We start from the raw sequence: 25,269 nt of genomic DNA, 5'->3' as shown, positions 1-25,269 counted from the left end.
AAAAAACTTTTTGTTCAAGACATAACTACCTGACAGTATGTCTCCCAAGAAATCCACATTTTACGTATTGGGAAGATGATATGGCTTGGAATGGAGAATTAAGAAAAGATGCAGACTTTAGCTATCAGAAAATGACTTCACCTCAAATATTAGTGACAAATTTAATAGTTTATTCGTTGAATCTACATATATTATAGGAAGAAGAGTTAGGACTTTATAATATTGAAGGAGGGAGAATTCCTTAATGGCTCCACTTACAATTCCTTTCAATGTCTACCTATGGGCCAATGAGGTCTAGCATCCACAAATGCCCCTAAGCTCTTTTACATTTTTCACATGAAATATGAATTTATTGATGGATTTTCAGTATATCTTACACATTCTATCTATATATGATGTCAGTTTTAGTAAGTTTTTACCTAGAAAAAAATATTATATCTAAGCCAAAGATTAATCCATTCACTGCCTATCTCTCTATAGCCAAACACAAGTAGTAGCCTCCCTTTTAGAACCTATAACCTCCCCAGCCCTAAAATTTTCCCTTTGTTTTCATCTATATCACCCCCTTCAAGTCTCATGGAACAATGCAGAAAAGGGGCAGAAAAAATGCATGAGCCAGAGGATGGAGAATGCCATTGAACACTGTCATCCAGTCATGAAACAGCCGTCACATTCATGACCGTACAGTGAATGTCATAACCTGCACAAGACCCACACAATACTGAGCCAATCAACATTGTCACGGATGATGGAGGAATGTGTGAGGCCCCATCCCTCCCTGAAAAGTTTTAGGCAGTTAATGGTTGATGGAGAAGCAGGAGACATTTTATGCCACTAAGTAGGATGCATATGCATTAGTAAATAATCCACCCCCTTGGCCTGAGCCCATGCAGGGCACAGTCACATCCACACAGAAGAAAACCCAAAACAGAAACACCAAAGTAGAATAGGAGCTAGTTGGGAAGAAGAAGGGGCTCGGCTCAGCAGAAGGGGGACAGAAAAGAGGCCAAGGGAAGGTAATGGGAAGGGATTAAGATCAAAACACATTATATAGACATAAAATTGTCAAGTAAAATACAGTATGATTAGGCTAGAGAGATGGCTTAGCAGTTAAGTGCTTGCCTGTGAAGCCTAAGGACCCTGGTTCGAGGCTTGATTCCCCAGGACCCACGTTAGCCAGATGCACAAGGGGGCGCACACGTCTGGAGTTCGTTTGCAGTGGCTGGAGGCCCTGGCGCACCCATTCTCCCTCTCTCTCTATCTGCCTCTTTCTCTCTCTGTCTGTTGCTCTCAAATAAATAAATTAATAAATAATTTTAAAGTCAATTTTAAATACAATATTTAAATATTAAAATATTTAAATATTTAAATACAAATTTTAAATTTTAAATAATATTATCTATTATGTTATAATAAAACCTACTAACTGTATCATTTTATATTAATCATGAGCTTGTTTACATTTCCATTATTTCCTTTGTTCTTTTTTTGAGGTAATCCCTACAGACTAGCTTTTCTAAATTATTTTATGCGAGATAGACAGTGAGAGAGAGAGAGAGAGAGAATTGGTATACCAGGTCTCTCTCTAGCCACTGCAATCAAACTTCAGACACGTGTGCCACCTCATACACATGTGCGACCTTGCACGTTTGCATCACCATGTGCATCTGGCTTACGTGGGTCTTGGAGAGTCAAATGTGAATCCTTAGGCTTCACAGGCAAGTGCCTTAACCACTGAAACATCTCTCCAGCCCCTATTTCCTTTTCCTTTTTTATAATTTCAAATTGCTTAAAAAAAAACAGCAATTTCCAACAGTTCCTTTTATCTACACTTACATAGGACACATACCTCCATGTAAGCTGGACAAGCATGTATGATCAGGCTATCAAGAAAACCAACTATTTCTGGGTTTTATTAAACTACACAGAATCCCCCCCACCACCAATATATTTAAGACCATACCATTTTGAAGAACTTCAAGTAAGGAAAATATAACATAGGATGGTAAATGCATATCTATACCTGTGTGGCTAAATGAAGGAGAAAGCCTGTTTTGCTTGTGAGAGGAAAGCTGCAGCTTCAACAACCACTTTGCAAGAAGGTGCAAGCAGCTAAGCCTGCGGTAACTGCACAAAGCACCTAACACTGAACAAGACTTCTGGCAGCTAAGCAGAGGTAACAAGTGACACAGTGATTTTTCAAAGAGAGCAAGCTCTCACCCAGCAGTTATGATGCAATTAAACTGGCCCTTTTCTTTATCATTGTTCTATGAACTCAAGTATCCTATTCATACATAATTATAAAGAATCAAGGGAGGGCTGGGGAAATGGCTTAGCGGTTAAGGCATTTGCCTGTGAAGCCAAAGGATGCCAGTTTGGTTCTCCAGGACCCACATAAGCCAGATGCACAAGGGGCGCACGTGTCTGGAGTTCATTTACAGTGGCTAGAGGCCCTGGCACACCCATCCTGTCTTTCTCTCTGCCTCTTCCTCTCTTTCTCTCAAATAAATAAAATATTTTAACAAAAGAATCAAGGGGTTGGAAACTTTTAAGTCACTTACATTTATTTTACTCCCCTTCTTCAAAGGTTATATTGCTTAGGAAAAGAGAAGTAAAATTAAGGAGCAAGAGACTGATTGGCATGAAAAGAAAAGTACACAACAGCAAACAACCAATTCTCTAACATGAACTTTTACAAAGAAGCATGGGTAATTTTATCAATCTTGAAAGTAAATAGTCAGAGTCTGGAATATTATCTTAAATTACTCTTGGAACAAACCTTAACATCTATTTCTGAAGTCACTCATTTTTATTCCTTCAATTCATCAAGAATTTTTAATTTGGCACTTCCAGCTAATTGAATATATGATGCACTAAATACTATCGATACTGATGATAGTAATTATAAAAAGAAATTTAAAGGAAAAGTTTTTAAGTTTAAAGGAAAAGTTTAAAAGTTTAAAGAAAAAAGTTTTAAGTTTAAAGGAAAAGGTTTTAAGTGGAATGGTAAAATCTCAGTAAAAAAAAAAAAAAAGTAAATAAAAGAGAGAGACTCCTTTTCACATACTTTTGATAAGACTATAATAAGTAAAATTGATGCTATTGTGCCTCAATATAGCCACAGTATTTGCACCACACCATTAGACCTTTTAGTTGATTATGCAAAATACTGTGAATTCAGCAGCCAGCAGAAATGTTACATTATTTGATTCTCACTAGAATCCTATTACTCTCTCAAAATTTTTACTGGGTATCTTATTTTCACAGTGAGAGAGCTAGGAGGCAAGTCAATTCACAACTTTAAAAATCCCATTTCTAGATGGACCTGGAAAGGATTATACTAAGTGAGGTAACCCAGGCCCAGAAAGCTAAGCGCCACATGTTCTCCCTCATATGTGGATCCTAGCTACAGATGATTGGGCTTCTGCGTGAGAATGAAAATACTTAGTAGCAGAGGCCAATAAGTTAAAAAGGAGACATAAAGGGAAGAGAAAGGAAGGGAGGAGGATACTTAATAGGTTGATATTGTATATATGTAATTACAATGATTGTAATGGGGAGGTAATATGATGGAGAATGGAATTTCAATTGGGAAAGTGTGGGGGTGGGGGGGGGAGGGAATTACCATGGGATATATTTTATAATCATGGAAAATGTTAATAAAAATTAAAAAATAAAAAAAATCCCATTTCTGCTGGCTGAAACAAAAAAAAAAGGAAAAAGAAAATATTGAAACAAGTAAAACAAACAGTTGAAACAAGTAATGTGTGTTATAAATGTAAAGGCCTCTTTATAAAAGAAACAATAGGGGCTGTAGAGATTTCTCAGTGGTTAGGGCACTTGCCTGTAAAGTTTAATGACCTGGGTTCAGTTCTGCAGTACCCACGTAAAGCCAGATGCACAAAGTGGCATATGCATCTAGAGTTTGTTTGCAGTGACTAGATGCCCTAGCACACCCATCCTCTCTCACCCCTCCCTCCTTGCAAATAAATAAATAAAACTATTTTTTTAAATAAAAAAGTACATATCGCTTCTCGGCCTTTTGGCTAAGATCAAGTGTAGTAAATAAAAACGTACAGCCAGCCAGACGTTATGACATGCACATTCTTCCCAGTATCATGCAACCTGAAGTTGAGGCAGGAGGATAGCAAGTTCTAGGCCAATTTGAGCTACATAATGAGAACTTAGGAGAAAGAAGAAGGAGGAGGAAGTGGAGGAATGGGGAGTTAGATACATAGTTCACCCATGCCACAAAAGCTAGATACAGAGATAGCAGAAACAGAAAGATATCAATTTAGACAATGAGATAATTGTTCTGTTTGTCAAGACTCTGGAATGAATATTAAAAAAGAAATGGCCTGGAAAGAAGTTTCCACAGTTAAATGCACTTGCTTATAAAGCCTGACAACCATGGTTTGATTCCCCAGCACCATTTTAAGCATGCGCAAAATGATGCACATGCACCTGGAGTTTGTTTGCAGAGGCAAAGGCCCTGGCACCCCCATATTCTCATTCTGATTTTGTCTCTCTCTCTCCTTTCAAACATACATAAATAAATAAAAAAAAAATAGGGCTGGAGAAGTGGCTTAGCAGTTAAGGTGCTTGCCTACAAAGCCAAAGAACCCAAGTTTTATTCCCCAGGATCCACATAAGTCAGATGCACAAGATGGCACATGCGTCTGGAGTTCACTTTCATTGGCTGAAGGCCCTGGCATGCCCAATCTGTCTCTATCCGCTTCTCTTGTCTCTCTTTCACTCATTCAAATCAATTAACTAAATTAAAGTAATTTAAAAATAAATAAATAAAATTTTTAAAATAACTTTTCTCACTGCATATCCACAGATTTCAAAGTTCAATTCTCTTACCCTACATTACTTAATATATAGACAGTAAACAGATTTCAGTTCCCCAAATCTAAAAAAAACACTCTACCTCTACGGGAAGGTATAAGCTTGGCCACTAATTGTGCTTTAACTGAAACTCATTCCTGTCACCTAGGCTTGCTTTAAAAGAAAACATAGCCACGTATTTCACATATTTCTGGATTTCCTGTGACACAAATTCTAAAAGCTCCATTTTCACATTCATGCTACATGACAACAGTTGCAAAGTACAAATGTGAACACATGAAGAGGACATGAACCATCACTGTCCTAGGACACTGCAAAGTGCACTGCCATAGAAGAAATGCAAAATTCTGTTTTCAAATTAAAAATAAATAAATAAAAGAACGAAAAGCTATGAGTTTGCAATTTGCTTGTTTTACTAATGTTCATTTTTCCACCTTGCTGAAAGCAGTCTCAACAGTGTCATCACATCTAGGACACGCTGTACATAAGGAAAATTCTTAGAATAGTCGAGACAGTAATGAACCCATCCCCCAAAACCGGGCGAAACCTGGGTCACTTCCACTCTGCTCCTCCCATCATCTACTTTATAAACTAACACTTTATAAAGTTTCTTCTAAGACACGGAACGCCAAGGGAGCCCTTTCCCTCTGCCATCAGGGGCTGAGGATTGGAAAGATTCATCAGAAAGGACGAGGCAGCCCAGCTAGTCTAGGGCGCGTAGGCAGAAGTGTCTTGGGAAGGGTAGGAGGCTCTGTACCTGCTGCACACTTGCGACTCGCATGTACGAGTCCAGGACGATCAGCAGAGACACGTGGAAATTTTTGCCTTCAAATAGCTTGGAGGCTGGGAAAGAGGAGAGAAAGACAAAATCATTCACCGCAGCTTCCTTCTAGAGGGGAGAAAAGAAAACTTCAGGAGTCCCAGCTCCTTCTGTCTAGGGCCAGGCGGAGCAGGGATGGAGGTTGCTGGACCTTTCGGGCTCCGCAGCTTGGAGGGGCGCAGGGGAAAGCTTGCCAAGCCAGGGAGGGATGGGGGCTCCCTGGCAAGAGATTACCGTGTTCGGAGTACGTGAACACCAGCATGTCCTCCAGGATCTGAACCAGCGTTTCTATCTGCTTGCCTTCCTGGACATTGTTCAGCCTGACTATCAACTTCTTCAGAGTTTCCTCCTCGTCCAGCACGCAGCCAGTGGCCATGGTGTCCCCGCTGCGCGCCTGCGGCCCGCCAAGCACGGGCCGGGCCGGGACTCTGCGGCCCGCCGCGCGCTCCGCCCCCAGCCTCCGCCCCACAGGCCCAGCCCACGGCCTGCGCGACGGTGACCGTGGCCGTGACCGGGGCTGTGGCCGCGTCGGCTGGCCCAGCCTCGGCCACCGCAGGCTGGATGCGCCTGGGCACCAGGCCGCCTGCAGGGCCTGTCCGGGCCGCCACTGCAGCCTGCGAGCTCTGGAGAGGAAAACCGAAAGCCGCCTACCTCCAGATCTAAGAATAGAAATTGGGGCGTTGGGAAAAGAGGACACCGCCCAGCTGCCCCTTTTAGGAAAACACTTTCTTCAGAGTTCTCCCTGTAGGGAGATGAGTAATTTCTCCAGATGAGCGAGCGCGTTTGGCAATCACAACGTTGCCAGCATCGTTGTCTTTTGTGATTGTTAGGGCTTCTGTGAAGGAAGAAATAAAATTTGCCTTTACTCTTGATGTCAACGTAGCTGTTAGTTATCTGAACCTCTGATTGACAAAGGGCCTTTTAATGCTTTTTTTTTTCTTTTTGGTTTTCGAGGTCGGGTCTTGTTCTAGCCCAGGCTGACCTGGAATTCACTATGTAGTCACAAGATGATGGCCTCAACGATCTGATCTTCCTACCTCTGTCTCCAGAGTGCTTATTAAGTACTTTTGAGTTTGCACTAGGCAGGATTCAGAGAGTTTAGGCACAACAGAAAGTAACCTATGCTAGACCTAAGAGCCAACAAGGTTAAATGGAAGAAAAAAATCCTAAATATCATTCTCTTAGTATTCAGTATTTCGTGTGTGTGTGTGCGTGTGTGTGTGTGTGCGTGTGTGTGTGTATGTAGGTAGGTAGGTACCTTTACAGGCGAGGCTGGAGAATGGGGTTGGTGGTGTGCTCCTGTAATCTCAGTACTTGGGAGGTGGAGGCAGGAGCATCAAGAAAGAGTTCAAGGCCATCCCTGGCTACATAACAAGTTTAAATCCAGCCTGGGCTACATGACACTCTGTTTAAAAAGGAGACAAGGGCAGGAGAGATGGCTTAGCAGTGAAGTGCTTGCCTGTGAAGCCTAAGGACCCCGGTTCAAGGCTCCTTTCCCCAGGACCCACGTTAGCCAGATAAGGGGGCGCATGCGTCTGGAGTTCGTTTGCAGTGGCTAGAAGCCCTGGCGCACCCACTCTCCTTTCTCTCTCTCTCTCTCTCTCTCTCTCCCTTCCTCCCTCCCTCCCTCTTTCGCTGTCTGTAACTCTCAAATAAATAAACAAAAATAAATTTTAAAAAAGAACTTAAAAAGGAGACAAGAAGAAGAGCCGAGAGGGGAGGGGAGAAAAAGCAACCTATTATAGACACATTGTGCAGGCTTTGAGTTCCAACAAGTGAAATAAAATATTAGTATCAAACTGATATGTTTGGCAAGAAGAGAACTCTCAGGAAGAACATGGTAGACAAGGCTGGAACAAAGATGATCTATTCTCAAGGTTTTAACAAAGAATTGGACCAGCATTTAAGTCCTTAATAACTTTAGACTTGTTAACCACATCCTGATGACAATTCTCAAAAGGATGACAATGTTCTTCTGAATCCTTGGTTCTTAATAAGGAAGCAGATTTAGAGTTGATAAGTGGAGAGATTAACTGGAGTCACATAAATGGAAAGTTGAGAGCCAATATCTAAACCCAGCTGGAACAAATTCACACGCAACACTGTTGCCACAATGAGCTATGGATTCATTACAAAGAGGGAAAATTCAGATTCAAGCTGGGTATTGTAAACATGCCTGCTGTCTCAAGCCTTACCTGTTACCTTTTATAGAGTCATACTAATGATGGTGCATGCCCTTAATCCCACAATTCAGGGAGGCAGAGGTAGGAGGATTGTCATGAATTCCAGGCTACTCTGAGACTCCATAGTGAGTTCCAGGTCAGTGTGAGCTATAGTGTGACCCTACCTCAAAATAAATAAATAAATAAATAAAATAATTTTTAAATTAAAAAATAAAATATTTATAGTTGAAATGATAGAATGGTTAGAATTTACTTCATAGTAATCCTGTGGTGGGAAGAGTGAAATGAGTGAGGTACAGATGAAATGATAACAAATGAACTGCCAATGGATGAAGGTAAGTGAGGAATTCATGTGACCTAGACTCTATGTATATAATTTTAAACAATGAAATAAAAACTCCTCATACAGGACCTATAGTACATCCTTTTCTAAGTGGTTTCTAAACTTGTCTCAACTTCTCTACTAAATCAGTATCTCAGATTTTGCTAGGACTCTCCTTTCATATTCCCTACCTGTTCCTGTGAATCAGTGCCTCACTTCCCAGCTTACCTACTTACTACCTGCAGAAGATTAAAACCTACCTCCCTTTCAAATAAAACCCTAAGAGAAAATGTATCTTTTCAGTGCCTCAATCCATTTACCCATCTGTTGTCCATGTAAGTCTGTGAGAACTTCTGTCTGGGTGTGTGTGTCTCCTCTGCTCTCAGGGAGCTGAGTGGATATGCATATGATCTCTCTGCCAGGAACCTTCTCCTATAAACTACTGCTGTGTGGGACAAAGTACTCGCCAAACTTCTAAAAATGTTTAGTCATCTGATTAACATCCCAAGACTTATTAACTCCTTAGTTAAGAAAACTGAAAATGAAGGAAACAGGCAGAAAGTTGAGACAAAGACAATGTTCAGTGGAGAATAAAATAATACTGAAATGTTTGCCTAACTTTCTGTAAAGTAAAGTTGACATTACTAATTACAACAAACATCAAAACAAACTCCAGATGAACTAAAAAGTAAAATAAAAATAACTTTGAAAGAAAATATAAGTTGATATTTATTTAGTTTTGGTATGAGAAACATGAAAATGAAATAAATCCCAGAAGGTTAACATATGTGATTCCATAAAGTTTAAATTTTCTTCAGTAAAAAAGTAAAATAGAATAAACAAAAATGACAAATTATGGCAAGGAGAATACATTTAGCAAAAATATTTAGCTTTAATTTAAAAGTATTTAGAAATCACTGGGAAGAGGCTACTCCATAAATATGCCAAAAAAGTGGAATAAATTTTGAACAAAGATAGTATTTGAACAGTATGTCTAAAAAAATGTTCATCTTGGGCTGGAGAGATGGCTTAGCGGTTAAGCGCTTGCCTGTGAAGCCTAAGGACCCCGGTTCGAGGCTCGGTTCCCCAGGTCCCACGTTAGCCAGATGCACAAGGGGGCGCACGCGTCTAGAGTTCGTTTGCAGTGGCTGGAAGCCCTGGCGCGCCCATTCTCTCTCTCTTCCTCTATCTGTCTTTCTCTCTGTGTCTGTCGCTCTCAAATAAATAAATAAAAAATTTAAAAAAAAATGTTCATCTTAACTAAAAAACAGTGTTCATAAAGATTATTGTAAGTGTGTGTGTGTGTGTATGAATGTATGTATATAATAACAAAACAGAATTTGGGGATACATCTAAATATATATATTTTTAAAGAAATTATTTAACACTATTAAAGGCATAAATAAATAGGTATATCATATTAATAGGAAGATTAAATAAAGGTGCCAGTTCTCTACAAAGTAATAATACAAATTGATGAAATTCTTAACAATATTTCTATATATTTTCTAGAAAGATCAAGGGCCTAGAAAAACAAGGCACTTTTGAAGAACACAAGATGGAGGAATTTTCCAATTAGACATTGATTCAGAGCCTGTACTAGCCCTCATGTATCTGTTTCCCATAGGAAGAAACAGTGCCTCTAGGGGCAAAGAAGGGATACAGCCCTGGCAGCACACAGTTCACCCAGCTCACAGTGTCTTCCTGTGAATCAGAAAATCATGCCCCTCCTTCCTGGCAGACACAGGTCAGAGCTACCAAGTTGGGGTCTAGATTACAGACTTCACCCACTCCTTCATCTTGTATCCTTAAACAGGACATGACTTGTACAGCCTATGAAGTATTGTCTCATTATGAAGCTGTAGAAATTATTAGGCATCTTACTGCCACAGCTATAAGAAAGGATGAATGGAAGATCCAAAGGAAGGCCAGAACAACCACAAAGCAGAGGAAGTATGTGTGTATCAGTGAGAAGGAAAAGCTAACAAGTGGATGAAGAAATGTCATAATACTGGTGATAGAAAGTCTACCTGTCACCATATTCAAAAATAAATTCCACATGGATTGAACAGTCATGTTATTCTGTTATTCTTATCTAATAAGGAAAATAATAAATAATAATAAAATTTTAAAAATAATAAGGAAAAGACAAGATGTAAAATTTATAATTTATACTGTTAGAGACATTAAAACTTAAAAGCACATACATATGATTACATAAACAAAGTTAAAAGAATGACAACAAACAGATTTTGCAAGGTGCTTAGTAAATGAAAGACATATGGAAAATATATTTAAAAAGCTATTATAAATTGGTTTCCATAGGAGCAATTTATAGAAGAAGAAATGCAACAAACCTATCAAAAGATGTTTCATTCTACTACTACTATAGAAAATATAAATTCAAGTGAAATGAGATTCCACTTCAAGCCATTCACGTTAGTCCAAAACTTAGTTTGATGATACCAACTTCCAGCTGGCAGATGAAGTAGCTTGAATGATGCTGATACAGTTAGTGTTGAGAGCATAGAACAGAAAAACCACTTTAAGGAGCAAGATAGCAATATAAAAGTATATTTATGCTATGTCCAGTACTTTTACCAGAAAGATATTCCTTGCAGAAACTCTCATGTAGAGATATGTGAATGTTCAATGCAAAATTTTTCCTTATGATGTAAATATAAGGTATTTGAATGTTTAACAGCACTTAAATTGTACATATTCAGAAAACAAACATGCTAATAAGTGAAAATTATTGAACTAAAGCTCTAAGTAGCTAATAGCAAAAAATTCTAATACTGGCCTATGAAAAAGCTATAATGAAATACATATAGCATGAGGTCAATACTGTAAAATTATAAAATATACTTTCTACAGTTGCATTATATATACATATAGAAGGAGAGATCAAGAATATAAAAGATATACATACAAGCACTATCTTCCAATCTTAAGCTGGATGTGGTAGTACATGTCCATAATCCTAGTCCTTGGGATGTAATGGCAGGAAGATTTGCTGTTAAACGCCAGCCTCAGCAATAGAGCAAGTTTCAGGCCAGGCCAGTCTGGGCTACATTAAAAAAGAATATGTTGGAAGATACAATTATATACCTGTAACATTTTTCCCTCAGTTTGTTGTTAGATATTCATATTATTATTATCTATACTCTGAATTTCTACTCTATTTCATAATTAAAATAAGCCCTTGTGGTACTAGTACTCCAAGTAAAAATGTTTATTATATTTACTTGGGAGAGACAAAGGAAAGTATAGTCGTGGCAGGGCATCTTGGCACTGTAAACAAGTTCCGTATGTATGTGTCGCTTTGTGAGTCCTGCTTTATGGGAACTGAACTTGGGCTGTCAGGCTTTGTAAGCAACTACCTTTAACTGCTAAACCATCTCCCCAACCCTATATTAACTTTTGAAAAGTGCATACCAAATTAATAAAGAAGTATTTGAAATAGGTGTTGGAAATTGTTACGGTAATTATGAGTTTTTCATAATATCTGTGAAAAAGTATGTCCTGAAATTCCAGATCTTGACCCAAACAACCAAAAAAGGTACATGCCTTATAAAACTACTTTAAGTAGAAAATATGCCAAATATAAAAATGGTTCTTATTTGTCAATATAACTATATTTTTTATACTTATACCTTCCAGCATGTTAACTTTTTCCAGAGCAAGTACATATTACAAAAAATATAAGATAGGTGATGGCTTGGTGGTAGCTAGCATGTGTGAGGCCCTTGGTTGGATCCTCAGCACCACAAAATAATAATCAATAATATTGAAAATAAAATTAGAAAACATAATTTTTAGCAGTATGAAAGTTATTTAGAAGTGAGAGGACTCTAGACCCTAAATTCAATTCCTTGCACCATTAAGAAACAAGGGGAGGAAAGTGAAGTCTGAATTGTAAAAAACAATATGGAGGATATAACTTTAACATGACATCCCAGTCAATATCAGGGACACAAGAAAAATTTCAACTGACTTTCAGTAGCCCCACTGAAGATGGTCAGCTGAGCCTACAAACCTGATTTACTGCCCAATTCTCAAAAGTCCTTCAATGGTGACTTTAAATGCCATGGAGACCTCTTGTCTTTTATTAATTACCTGCTCTCCAAAGAATTTCCTAGTACACAGGTAGCCACGTCATACACAACTGTATGAATAAACAAATGAGCGGAAATGGAAAACCAGAGGTATAAATGATCTCCTAACGCCATCGCTAAGAGGCAGAAGTGCACTGTGACACTGAGCTCTCAGACTCCCAGTCTGCTGTTTCATCAATCTGTTGTTAAGTGAACTTCATTACACCAGAGAGAAGCTAGCTAATCACAGAGAAACATTTAGTCTTTGTCTTTGATACCCTATACTTACTAAAAATAACTTGTTTGTGGCTTCTGAACTAGAGATAAAATTTATATCTGCACTTGAGTTATTATTGTAGTCTCCTTATATATTAATATAAACTCAAAAAGTGTTATTCTGTGATTTAACAGTACCTCCAATCCTCCTGCTTGTTTTTCTTGGGTAAGCATTCTCCTAAAATTATATCAATATTTTACTCTAGCTGTCATTATATATTTACCTTGATCCTCCTGCCTTCCCAGTTCTGGAATAACATGCATGAGCCACCACCCTAGCTTAAAATTTTAAGCACATGTTAATATTAGAGTGTCAGAGAGAAATATATTGGTGCTGAAAACAAATGTCAGTTTCCCCCTTAATAGGTCTATGATTTTATGTTGCTGGACATGTCCAGCTGATCAAGAAATATTTTTTAGATTAATTATTTAATCTTTACTGATAAAATAATATCAAGAGTAATAAAATAATGAATTTTTGTTGCATTTCTTTATAGGAAAAAAATTAATCTTCTTAGGAAAAACAGTTTTTACAAGTCAATGACTTAGTGGTATCTTTAGCATTTAGTTTTATATCCTTACCACACACAGAGATAGTTATAAAGTAGAGGGAAACATGTACTTGCTTTGAAAATGAGGGCAAGCTAGAGATTTGGCTCAGTGGATAAAGGCACTTGCTTGAAAATGAAGACATATGTCAATCATCTTTCACAACTAGCCTTGTACTTTCTAAATGTCTTTTCTACTATCACAAGTGGGTGACTCTAATTAAGCCTATTATTAGAAATGAACATCTTCCTAGAGTAATTTAATTTTAATTGTTTAATTTGCTTAGAGTAAGTACTTCTTTAAATTAATAAAAACAAGCTTTTTTAAGGTATTAGTTATTTGGTCAACAACCATTATTACTATGCACTGGCTTAGGGCTGTTTGTGAAGATTAGAAAGCTCACTGTATCCCAAAGTACCTCACTGTCTAGTGAGACAGTCAAACAGTTATAAGTAATATAACACATGATTTGCTATAATAGAAGAAAAGGAAAGATCTTCTAAGCCTGTGGGGAAGTATACTGATAGAATCATTGTGCAAGGAAAAAGTGGAAGACAGTGAGGCAAGGAATGTAAGGAGTGAACAAGGAATAAGTGCTCAGCAAATACCACAAGGGGCAGGTGGAGAGGAAGGAGGGAAGGGAGGCTAGTGCTTAAAGGGGAAGTGTTTACCATTAATGTCCACAGCAGGAAGGACTGAAACATACCCTTGGGATTGGGTAACAGAGGTGCCTCCCTGAGAACAGCTCTACAAACTGGTTAAGCCCACAAGGGCAGCACAGCACACTCACCCTACCAACTGGGAGTGGGAAGGACAAGTGCTTTTGAAGCAGAGCTAGGTCTTTAGACAGTTTTAGATAACTAATGAGTTTTTTATATTTTAATTAAGTTTTAAAAATCTTTCTGAATCTGTTTCTTAGCTCTTGTTATTATTTCTACAGCATAATGACCCCTCTTTATTCACATTAGTGTGTCTCTCAAAATACAAGCAACAATTCTGCTTTTAAAATAATAACTAATGCCGGGCGTGGTGGCGCACGCCTTTAATCCCAGCACTCGGGAGGCAGAGGTAGGAGGATCGCCGTGAGTTCGAGGCCACCCTGAGACTCCATAGTGAATTCCAGGTCAGCCTGGGCTAGAGTGAGACCTTACCTCGAAAAACCAAAAAATAATAATAATAATAAAATAAAATAATAACTAAGATGCTACTAATCATTGGAAAATACATTTGTTATTACACATAGGAAAAGAAGCATTAAATCAATATAGAAAATGTTCACACAATTTCCTCTATCACAAGGGAATGTTGTTAATGGCAGTCAGGACATGGGAACTACTGAGAGGTGATGCCAACAGGAACTCAAGGAAAAGTTTAAACAAAATTAGCAAACATATAAGACCAAAAATAATGCTTTGAAATCACTTTGAAGGGAGTCAACTGTATCCAGGCCAAAAACACTGTATTTATTGACTAAATGCATTGATATATCTAAAATGTCCTTATCAAAAGAGCACTCAGCCATGAAAACACAACAAACAGCAAAATAGCCCCTTGAATCAAGCTGATCTAGGAAAGCCATTGTCAAGATTACTTTTGGTGGATAAGACATCTCAGCAGCTCCCATCACTAGGTTGCCAACCCTCTGGCAAAGGTGCCCTGTTTCTTAAGCATCTGTTGTATGGGTCTGGGGAGACAGCTCAGTAAGTAAGGCGCTTGCTGCTCAAGCACAGAGATGTGAGTTTAGAGCCCTAGCATACACTAACTGTCTGGCATGGCGACATCTGTGATGCCAGCATTGGGAAGCAGAGACAAGCAGATACACAGGGCGAGCTGGCTGGCTACACTAGCTGAACTGGTGCACTCTGAATTCAGTGAGAGACTACGTCTCAATAGATAAGGTAGAGAACAATTTGATGTCAACCTCTGGCCTTACACACACATACACACATGAAACCATACATTGGAACACTCACACATGCTACATGCACATGAAAAAGGACAAGAATCTGTTGTGTGCTAGGAACTTAAATGTTCACAGAGTCGACAGTAGATAAGTTTTAGTACTAAGTAGTAAGTGTTGTAGCTAGCCAAAAAAATATTAAAAGGGAAACTTTTTAAATAGGAAAGCAAAATGAGAGAAGGGCTTTTTCGAAGCTATTCCTTGAAAAGCTTCAAAGAAACTCAACAGTATTCAAGAGAATGGCAAGAATCAGGCAGGAATGCAGACCAGATGCTGCTGGTAAATTGAGTTACCCAGGAGGCAAACTCTAAGAGATTAGTGTTTGAGTTTTACTTTTGGGGGTGTTTGATTGTGCACACGTTATGGAGGGGATGGAGGGGCAGCAAGAAGGTGCAGAGAAAAGTGAGGCTGTGAGAGTGTCTGAAGGTGAGATGACCCTGAAAAGCTGTTCTGAGCAGAGAAAGCAGCCTACATGTAGATCAGCCCTTTGGATCCAGGTAATTATGAAAGAGGATGACAGCTGAGCACCATGCCAACAACAGAGGTCCCAAATGCTGGAATAAAGCCTTCACTCTGGAAGGCAAATCTACTGGCTCAACTGGAGCATGATTTCAAGTGAGATGAGAAGGGAACCTGAGAATCCAAGTCAAGGCCACACCACAAGGGTAAGTTCTATTGATAAGTTCTCTTGGGAGCTCTGGGATTTACCCACAAGTAACAAGGTGGCCACTACAGAGTCTTGCTTAATCTGGTGACGTGTAAAGTTTTGTACTTTCAAGTGATCACTGTAGAGGACATCATTGTTCTAAGGTAAAAGAGAACAAAGTGACAAGAACTGATGGATAGAAAGTGTGTTTGAAGGCTACTGAAGAAACTCTGAAGAAATGTGATGAAGCCTGGATGGGGTTGTGGCAGTAGGATTAGAAAATTCAGAGAAATTTGGTCACAGAGTGAATGAACTTGTATATTGATTAGATATGAGAGTGCAAAGTGAGTATGAAAGCTAACTACCTGAATACTGCTGACACCCTTCACCAAATGAGGGACCACTGTAGGTGGAGCAGGCCTGATAAAAGGGAGGGGCACAGGGAGGAAATGAAGTTTTAGTGGATGTACATGCCCCTGTCATGGCCAAGCAGCAAATTATTCTATCTGAAGGTGAGGGGGAGGGAATGTAATGTCCCAGAGAAAATGATACTGTAGGAAAATACCAAAATCTAACAAAGAACTCTAAAAATGTCTTAGTTTCTTTGGGATACTAAAACAAATAATTATATTCTAATTGAAATATAAACAACAAAGAATGTTGCTCATAATTTTAGAGGGTGAGAAGTCTTAAGATCAAGGGACTAACAAACTAAGCATCTGATGGGGACCCAGTTCTCCTAGATGTGCCTTCTTGCCGTTCCCCGTCATGGTGAAAATTGGTTGTTTTCACGTGATGGAAGGGACCAGAGCACTCTCTTCAAGTTCTTTTTTATAGAGTATTTATTTTTATTTTTATTTACTTATTTGAGAGTGAAGAGAGAAAGAGACAAAGAGAGAGAGAATGGGCTCACCAGGGCCTCCAGCCACTGAAAGTGAACTCCAAATGTGTGCGCTCCCTGGTGCATATGGGTAATGTGGGTCCTGAGGAATTGAGCCTTGAACCAGGGTGCTTAGGTTTCACAGGCAAGCACTTAACTGCTAGGCAATCTCTCCAGCCCTTCAACCTCTTTTATTTGGGCACTAATCTCATTCATAAGTATGGAGTTCTCAATACTTAATCATGCTCCCAGTAGCACTACCTCTTCATAACATTACGTAGAATACTAGGTTCCAACATATGAGTTTTGGAGGGACGCCAACATTTAGCCCTATGGCTAGGTGGCACAGGAAGAGAAGAACAGCAGGGGGAAAGCAGTGGAGAATCAATGTAAGGAAGCCAGGAGAGAGTGAAGTGGGGAGCAAGAATGCCCATAACTTCCAGCATCAGCAGCAAGGTGACTGTTATTTCCTTCCCAAGATGTAGTTTGCAGGAAAGTGTGGACTGAAGACAGATCAAGTGCTGGGAGCCAGTGAGTGTAAGGATAAAACTTCTGCTATAGGTAGAAAATACAAGCCTCAAATTTAGATGTTGAGGCCTAAACCCCAATGTGACAGTGTCAGAAGTGGGTAATTTAGAAGGTGATTAAATAGTGACTCTAGGGCTGGAGAGATGGCTTAGTGGTTAAGCGCTTGCCTGTGAAGCCTAAGGACCCTGGTTCGAGGCTCGGTTCCCCAGATCCCATGTTAGCCAGATGCACAAGGGGGCACACGCGTCTGGAGTTCGTTTGCAGAGGCTGGAAGCCCTGGCGCACCCATTCTCTCTCCCTCTATCTGTCTTTCTCTCTGTGTCTGTCACTCTCAAATAAATAAATAAAAAATTTAAAAAAAAAAAGTGACTCTACCCTTGTGAATAAGGTCAAAGTCCTTGTGAAAGAGCTAGAAAACTAGTTAGGCTTTTTGTTCCTTCCTTCCTTGCACCATGAGAGGACACAACAACAATGAACTTGAGCTTCCCAAACTTCACAATTATGGGATATAAACTTCTGTTGCTTATAAATTTCCTTACTTAAGGGATTCAATTATAGCAGTACAAATGGACTAAGTGAGCCTATGAGCTCTGAGTTGAGCTGTGTGACAAACAGAACATGCAACTTTGAGGAGGCACAGGTTACTTTCAAGAACACGACTTATTTTATGTCCAACACAGAAACACAGAGGGCGAGTCAAGAGGGGTAACATGCTGAGAGTTCTGCAAGAGGATGAGAATGTTCTCAGCAGATACAGCCATTAAATAGCAGGGCTGGAAATGACCTCAGCTAGGCTTAGTAGTAAACTAAAGAAAGGAAGAAGCCCTGGTGAAATCAGGTAAGTTTGTGTGAGGAATAACAGGAGATAGAAGAGTTCCTCTGTGCTGGGGAGATGGCTCAGCAGTTAAAGTCATTTACAAAATGGCTCATGCATCTGCCATCCCAATGTGTTTGAATCCAAGGCTTAAGGTCCAGCTAGTCTGGAGTTTGTTTGTGGTGACCAGAGATCCTGAGAGGTGGAGCACAGACATCTCAGTTGCTCTCTGAGCTCCACATATGTGCCCTCACACATATGTACATAAATAAATAAGTTATTAGAGTCTAGTTTAAAAAACAAAAGAGTCCTGAAATGTTAGAAAGTCATCCATGGGAGTGAGGGAAGCCATGTAGTACTACAGCTGCAAATTGGGAGAAAGAAGAATTTGAATGTGTGCTCGATAAGAGAATATGATAATTTGAATTCAGATGGCTTCTAAATATTGAAACTGATTTCACACTTACCAAGTAACCAGTATTTATCAATTGACTTCACTGTAGTTTTCTCAATAAAATTTTTTTTTATTATTATATAGTCAGCTCTCCACATCCATTGGTTCTTCACCTATGGATTTAATCAATAATAGACCAACAATATTCTGAAGAAAACCATTTGCATGAAGAATGTACATATTTTTCTAATGATCATTACTTAGACAATGTAGTATTAGAATTATTTTAATATCATTTGATATAAATAATATAGAGATGATCTAAGTTGTATGGGAGAAGGAAATTATGTCATTGTAGAAGTTTTAAGCACTCACAGATTTTTGCATCCATAAGACATGGGAACTATAGCCAACTCTTCACACATACTGACAGATGACTGCAATTATTATAACAAAGAAGAAATAAACTACACAAGATATATGTGTTCTAGTTTACATAAAAATTATATTATATATATATGCACATATATACCTGTACATATATATGCATACACAATAAGTAACAGAATTGAAAATAACCTCTGGGAGGCTTGGTAATAAGCTAAAGGAGATATCTTAGGAGTTAAACACTGGGAGAAATATTATTATATGCTTATAAATTTATAACATAAGTTATGGGACTTTATATTATAACTTATAATATTATAAGTTATGGGAATATTCAAAATTAAAATGAAAATACAGTAAAAATAACTGAAAATATCACAACAAGATATGGAAAACAGGTTAATTCCAAAGGAAAGGGACTAGAAAGGAAAACTTTGGCAAAAATCAAGTAGCATAAAACTCCTGATGTATTAAGAGTCAAGCATCCCTATACTCCATCCATGCTTTCATTTCTCATTTAAAAAGTATTTACTAACCTGCAAGGAAAATAGGGATATGCTAGTGAGGTCAACCTCTCTCCAAGCAGCTCCTGCTGAAAAGTATGTGAAGATGAGAAGTTTGAATTGGAGAAGGAGCAGAGAATAGAAAAGATATTCAACCACATCATTCTCTTGATGACAATTTGTGTGTGTGACTACTAGTGTTATATTTACCATAGAAGATCAAACCCCTCTGGTGGTGTACTCACCACAGAAGATACCACTGTGATGCTAAAGAATAATCTTAAAAGGAAACCTTGTTGCTTAAAATGGAGTACTGGAAAGATGGCTCTGCAGCTAAAGGCACTTGTGTGCAACACCTGCCAGCCTGAGTTCAATTCTAATCCATGCATATAAAGCCAGATTCAAAAGGTTGCAAAATCATGTGGTGTCTGTTCACAGAGGCAAGAGACCCTGGTGCACATGCATACATGTGTGAGCAAACACATGCACATACATGAAAATACATAATATTTTTAAAAACAGTGAAATGGATATGGTGCCTAAATCTTGTAATTTCAACACTCCAAAGGTTGAAGCAAGAGGATTACCACAAATCTGAGGCCAGCCTGGACTATAAAGTAAAATCTTGTCCCAAAAAAAGGAACCCAGGGCCTTAGAGATGGCTCAGCAGGTGGGGCACTTGCTTGAAAAGTCTGACAGCCTGGGTTCAGTTCCCTAATGTCCACATAAAGCCAGCTGTACAAGGTGGTGCATGTATCTGATGTTTGTTTACAGCAGGAGGAGGCCCTGGCATGGCTATTCTCCATTTCTCTCTCTTTCTTGATTCTTAACCCCCTTTTTCTCTATCCTTGCAAATAAATAAAAATAAAGGAACACATAAAAGAAGAAAAAGTAAAAACATTTAATATCAGATAATACATCACAGAAGTATTGCATTTAGTTTTGACTTGAAGAATAAAAAGGATACAAAATATATTTAACCAGCCAATATTATAACTGAAGAATAAGCCTCAATGACAAAATTTTTAAAGTAATGAATGAGCCTAAGGCATCTATAGTGGGATTGATCACCAGGCTTTAGGAATGTCACAACAAGGTCTTTAACCTCAGGTTCAAATAAAGAATAGACAGCAAGTCACAAAAGACCATTACAATACAATGACACCCACTTACTATACCCAGAATAAAGCTCTAGCAAGAATAGAAATAAAGAAAATGAAAGAGATAGTAGAAATTCTCCTGGCTACAGAAGCTGTATCTTTTATTATTACTCATTCTAACACACACACACACACACACACACACACACACACACACACACACACACACCACAGAGAGGCTGTGGAGATGATTCATGGGATAAAATGCTTGTCATGCAAGCATGAGTACTGAGTTTCTATCACCAGAACCCACAGAGAGCCAGATGCTATAGTACTAATGTCTGTAATCCAGCACTCATAGGATGAAAAGGGTGTCAAAGACAGGGAAACTGCCCTGGGAGCTCATGGACCAGCTAGCCTAGTAAACACAGCAGTAAAGGAGACCTTCCCTCACAAAAGGTGATAAGGAAGGACAGAAGCTCAAAACTGTCCTCTGATCTCAACATGTACACTTTGTCACATTGTAGTAGTTTAGATTAGGTGTCCCCCATAAACTTATGTGTTCTGAATATTTTATTCTCAGATGATGGTAATTTGGGAGGTGGAGTCTTGCTAGGAGAGGTGTATTGTTGGAGGCATCTTTTGGATGCAATATCCAGCTCTCCCTTGCCAGAGTAATTAGCTCATGCTCCTACTGGTGTTGTCCACCTGATGTTGGCAAGGGGATAATGTCCAGCCTCTGCTCTACCATCTTTCCCTGCCATCATGAAGCTTCCTGTCAAGTCTGTAAAACAAGAGTAAAATGAAAACTCTTTCGTCCCATCAGCTTCATTTGTTTGTGTGCTTTGTTCTGACAAAAAGAAGGTAATTACAACACACATGTATGTGTACACATACACAAAAAAACATATACACCTATTGCCATAAACAGGTTAGCCATTGTATCTCATTGCTGGGATAAAACACTGAAACAGAAGCAGATGGAAGGAAAAGGTTTCCCAGCTTACAGTCTAAAGGAGAAGTTTCATCAGGGTGGGGAAACCAGGACAAGAACAGACAGCTAAGTGTCACATCATCTGGGAAGTAGCAGCAAGATGTAGCTCGCTGACACTGGCAAGTGGGGCTGGATTATAAAATCCCAAGACCTGGACTGGAGTGATGGCTTAGAAGTTAAGGTACTTGCCTGTGAAGCCTAAAGACCCAGGTTCTATTCCCCAGTACCCACAAAATCCAGATGCACATGGTGGCACATGAGTTCATTTGCAGTGGCTGGAGGCCCTGGTGCACCATTCTCTCTCTCTCTCTCTCTCTCTCTCTCTCAAAAATATGAGGCTTATTCACAAACAAATGAAGCTATAGATGTTTTACATTCAAACCACAACACATTACTTGTGTGTGGTACAGCCAGTGTAAAAAAATCTACTGTCAGCCAGTCATATAAAAGTGTAGCACAGGGCTGGGGAGATGGCTTAGCACTTAAGGTGCTTGCTTACAAAGCCAATGGACCCACATCAATTCCCAGGACCCATGCAAGTCAAATGTACAAGAGGGTACATGCATCCGGAATTTGTATGCAGTGGCTGAAGGCCCTGGCATGTCCTCACTTTCCCTCTGTCCCTCTCTCTTTCAAATAAATAAATTTTAACGTGTAGCACATATAATTTCATATAGTACCTAATACTTACTAATGATAATAAATAACAATGTTATGGTGGTATGTAATTACTATTCAATATTTTTGACTCCTTCTACTTATATATAGAATAGGAAGCTTAGTTACAAAATAGCCTTGGGCTGATATTTTAAGTGGTGCTGCCATAGAAACAGTAGCTCCATATGCTGTCCTTTCCCCTGGACAGCAAGTTAAGATTTGGGGCTATACAATAGTAGCACTGGTGACCCTGATCCTATGTGGCCTAAGCTAACGTGTGCATTTCTCTCTTGGTATCTTAGAGGTTTTAGGTGCTAAGTCTTGGACCCAGGGGCCCACATGTGATGCCACTGAGATGCACCTCCAGCTCCTGTGTCTTAGTTTCAAACAAAAAGGTTAAAAATAAAAAAGCAAATAAGTTTTAAAATGAAATAAAAAGGAAAATCTGTATACCAGGTAAATACGTATTTACCTTGTCAAAGTTTTTCTTTCAGGCCTAGGTGAAATTAGCTTCTTCTCAGATGTTAAAATTATGACTGTCTTTTTATGATTTGGGGTTTTTTTTTGCAGTAGTATTTATTTTTTGATCATAAGAATTACATGTCATGTTACAAATGCAGCTCCAACTTGCAGGAAATAGAACAGTTTCTTTAGACCTAAATGCAAGAAATGTACACATCTATGAAAATAGTGCAATTTTCTCCTATGTAAAAAACAATAAGGCTCTAGAGTTATATTTATTGGTTAGAATCTGGTGTTGAGATAAGGGATTATGTGATTTAACTTCTTGGTGCTAATATGAGAAAATCCCCAACTACATGGGCCAAGGCATGATAGAACAAATAGATAGTGATGGTTGCTCATTTGAGAATATTTTATATTATAAATTAAATTTTAATAGGTGATTGGGCAGATAGTTCAGTTGGTGCAGTACTTGCCTCATAATTATGAATACCAAGTTAAATCCTCAGCACACACATAAAAATGCCAATTGGGTTGGCATGCAATTATAATCTCATAGTGGTAGAGGCAAAGACAGAAGGATCCCTAGGGTGGGCTGACCAACTTTAGCCTAATTGGTAAGCTCCATGACATTGGGAGACCCTATCTCAAAGGACATAAATGATGTTCCTGACACCAGTTTGCACTGAAGAGTAAGTTCCAGGCCAGTCTGGACCACAGAATGAGGCTCTGTCTCAAATGAAAACAAAACAAAAAGAAAGGAAAGAAGGGAGGAAGGGAGAAATAAAGAGAGGGAGAGAGAGAAAAAGAAAAGAAGTACATAGAATAAGAGCAATAAGGGCATAAAGAAAGATTGTAGAAAACTATATAATGTGATTATGTTTAAAGTCATTATTATGAAAAAATAAGAAAGATTGTATATATGTAAGTAGAAGAACCGATTACAAGGAGGGGAAAGGCCTAAGCGAGGCCAGGGAAAGAAATTGTGTAAAAGAAGGGCAAAGGGGAAGGTCAATCAAAATTCAAGGTATTCTGAATAAGACATATGAAAACCTACTTTCTTGAATAATGGCACATCCAAAAGCCATAGATTTTTATTAGAAAATTTTTAGTGCCAGGGATGGGATACCTTCCAGTGAGTTGTCCAGAGAGGTCCCTGTTGCCTCCAAAACATTACAGGCTATTGCCAAGGCCCTTGCTGTCCCATGAGAAAAAGATGGTAAGACCCTATTGCTGAAGACTTTATATGCTTGAGTGGCAAAGTCACTGAGAAATCAAGCTGGTGCTGAGCAGAAAACCTTCTCCCTATAGACCAGCCAACTGGAAGCTGGAAAACCTACACTGTATGCAGCCTTATGGGAGACAGAAGTCTTCAGTGGTGAAAACAGTAAACACTGGCAGCCTCAAGTTTGGCCAGACAGGCCAAATGAACAAATGAGTGCAATAGTGGCATGACTGCTCTGGGGAAACCAGCTGCTGTCTAATTGGACTAAAGGCCCACTCTATGGGAGGGAATACATGCCTGGTACTGAAAACCTAATCAAAAGCCTATGGCAGGGGAGGTCATGAGCTTTTAGGGGTATAAAACCTGCTCTTGTCTGGATAAATGCATATATTATGCTCACCAAATTGCTCTGAAAGTACTACACTTCAAGTTTATATTCATATATTAATGCTACTCTCACTTCTGGTTAGAGAAGTTTCTCTTTTCAGACAGTGGTGTCCACTAGGATGACCCAAAAGGCATGATAGTGCTGAGAAGAAGGGATGGAGGAGTGTCCAGCACTGAAACATCTCTATCACACCCTCCAAGGCTCAGGTTCCTCGGTGGCAAAAAGGAGGTAGCAGAAAGACTATAAAAGTCAAAGGAAGGGTACCTTCTTACATGCAACTGTCTGGACAGAAATTGGCCTCATTATCCATGACCTCGTAATGCCTAGCAATACCTATAGAAGACCCTCATAATAGGAAAAAAATGGTAATGACATCAAATTAAAAGAGAGACTAATGGAGAGAGGGAGGGGATATGATAGAGAGCAGAGTTATGAAGGAGAAAGTAGGGGAGAGGAGAGAAATATCATGGTTTATTGTCTTTAAGTATAGAGGATGTCAATAATATATATATATATATATATATATATATATATATATATATACAGAGAGAGAGAGAGAGAGAGAAACACACAAAAAAGATTTTTAAAAATTAAATGTTAGGAAAAATGAATTTCTGAAGTTTGCAGGAAAATGGATAAAACTGTAAAAAATTATATTAAGTAACCCTGGCTCAGAAAGACACGTGTTCTCTTTCAAATGCCAATCCTAGCTTCTGCCTTTTATATACGTGTGTTTATCTGTGAGTATGAGTAGAGGCCTGAAAACTAGAAACTGGCTTCTGAGTGGAGACCAAAAGGCTAAAGGAAGACAGGTGAAAATGAGTAGTAGAGCACATGCGACATAAAAGTGAAGTGGGAACTACTCGAAGTGGAAAGGTTTAGGTGGAGTTGAGGGGCAGGGAGATGGTGGAGAGGAGAAGATGGAGAAGGATCAACCAAAACTATGTTTGAAAACACTATTTGAAAAAGTAGGGAAAATATTCAAAGCTGGATATTTTTTAATACATTTGCCTCTATAATGTATTACTTCTGAAAAATAACTAATTTTTAAGTTTATAAAATAAACAACTATTGTTAGCTAAAATTAATTTATTATTGATGAGGCTGTATTATAAATTGAGTGTGACAAGTGTGCAGTGATTATGAAGCCTGTGGTGTGCAAAGCAATGTCAGTGCTCCCCACCTCATTTTGCAAGCTCCATTCACAGCACAGTGGCTACATAGTACATAGTT

At 38.8% G+C, this 25,269-nt stretch overlaps 1 protein-coding gene across 2 annotated transcripts in view; it reads right to left on the bottom strand.

The window, feature by feature from the left end:
* Positions 1-6,062, bottom strand: part of Lrrk2 (leucine rich repeat kinase 2) — a 169,308-nt gene extending 163,246 nt beyond the window's left edge. For both annotated transcript variants that reach the window (XM_004662176.2, XM_045152027.1), the window contains exons 1-2: positions 5,906-6,062; positions 5,609-5,694 (exon numbers count right to left, since the gene is read on the bottom strand). In XM_004662176.2, coding sequence (XP_004662233.2) covers positions 5,609-5,694; positions 5,906-6,047 — 228 coding nt within the window. In that variant the 5' untranslated portion in view covers positions 6,048-6,062. The remainder of the gene's footprint in view (positions 1-5,608; positions 5,695-5,905) is intronic.
* Between the last annotated feature and the right edge of the window lie 19,207 nt (positions 6,063-25,269).

This window comes from Jaculus jaculus, chromosome 6, assembly GCF_020740685.1.
Source record: "Jaculus jaculus isolate mJacJac1 chromosome 6, mJacJac1.mat.Y.cur, whole genome shotgun sequence".
NCBI lineage: Eukaryota > Metazoa > Chordata > Mammalia > Rodentia > Dipodidae > Jaculus > Jaculus jaculus.
The sequence above is the reverse complement of the archived record's forward strand: the minus strand, read 5'-3'. Positions and strand labels throughout refer to the sequence as shown.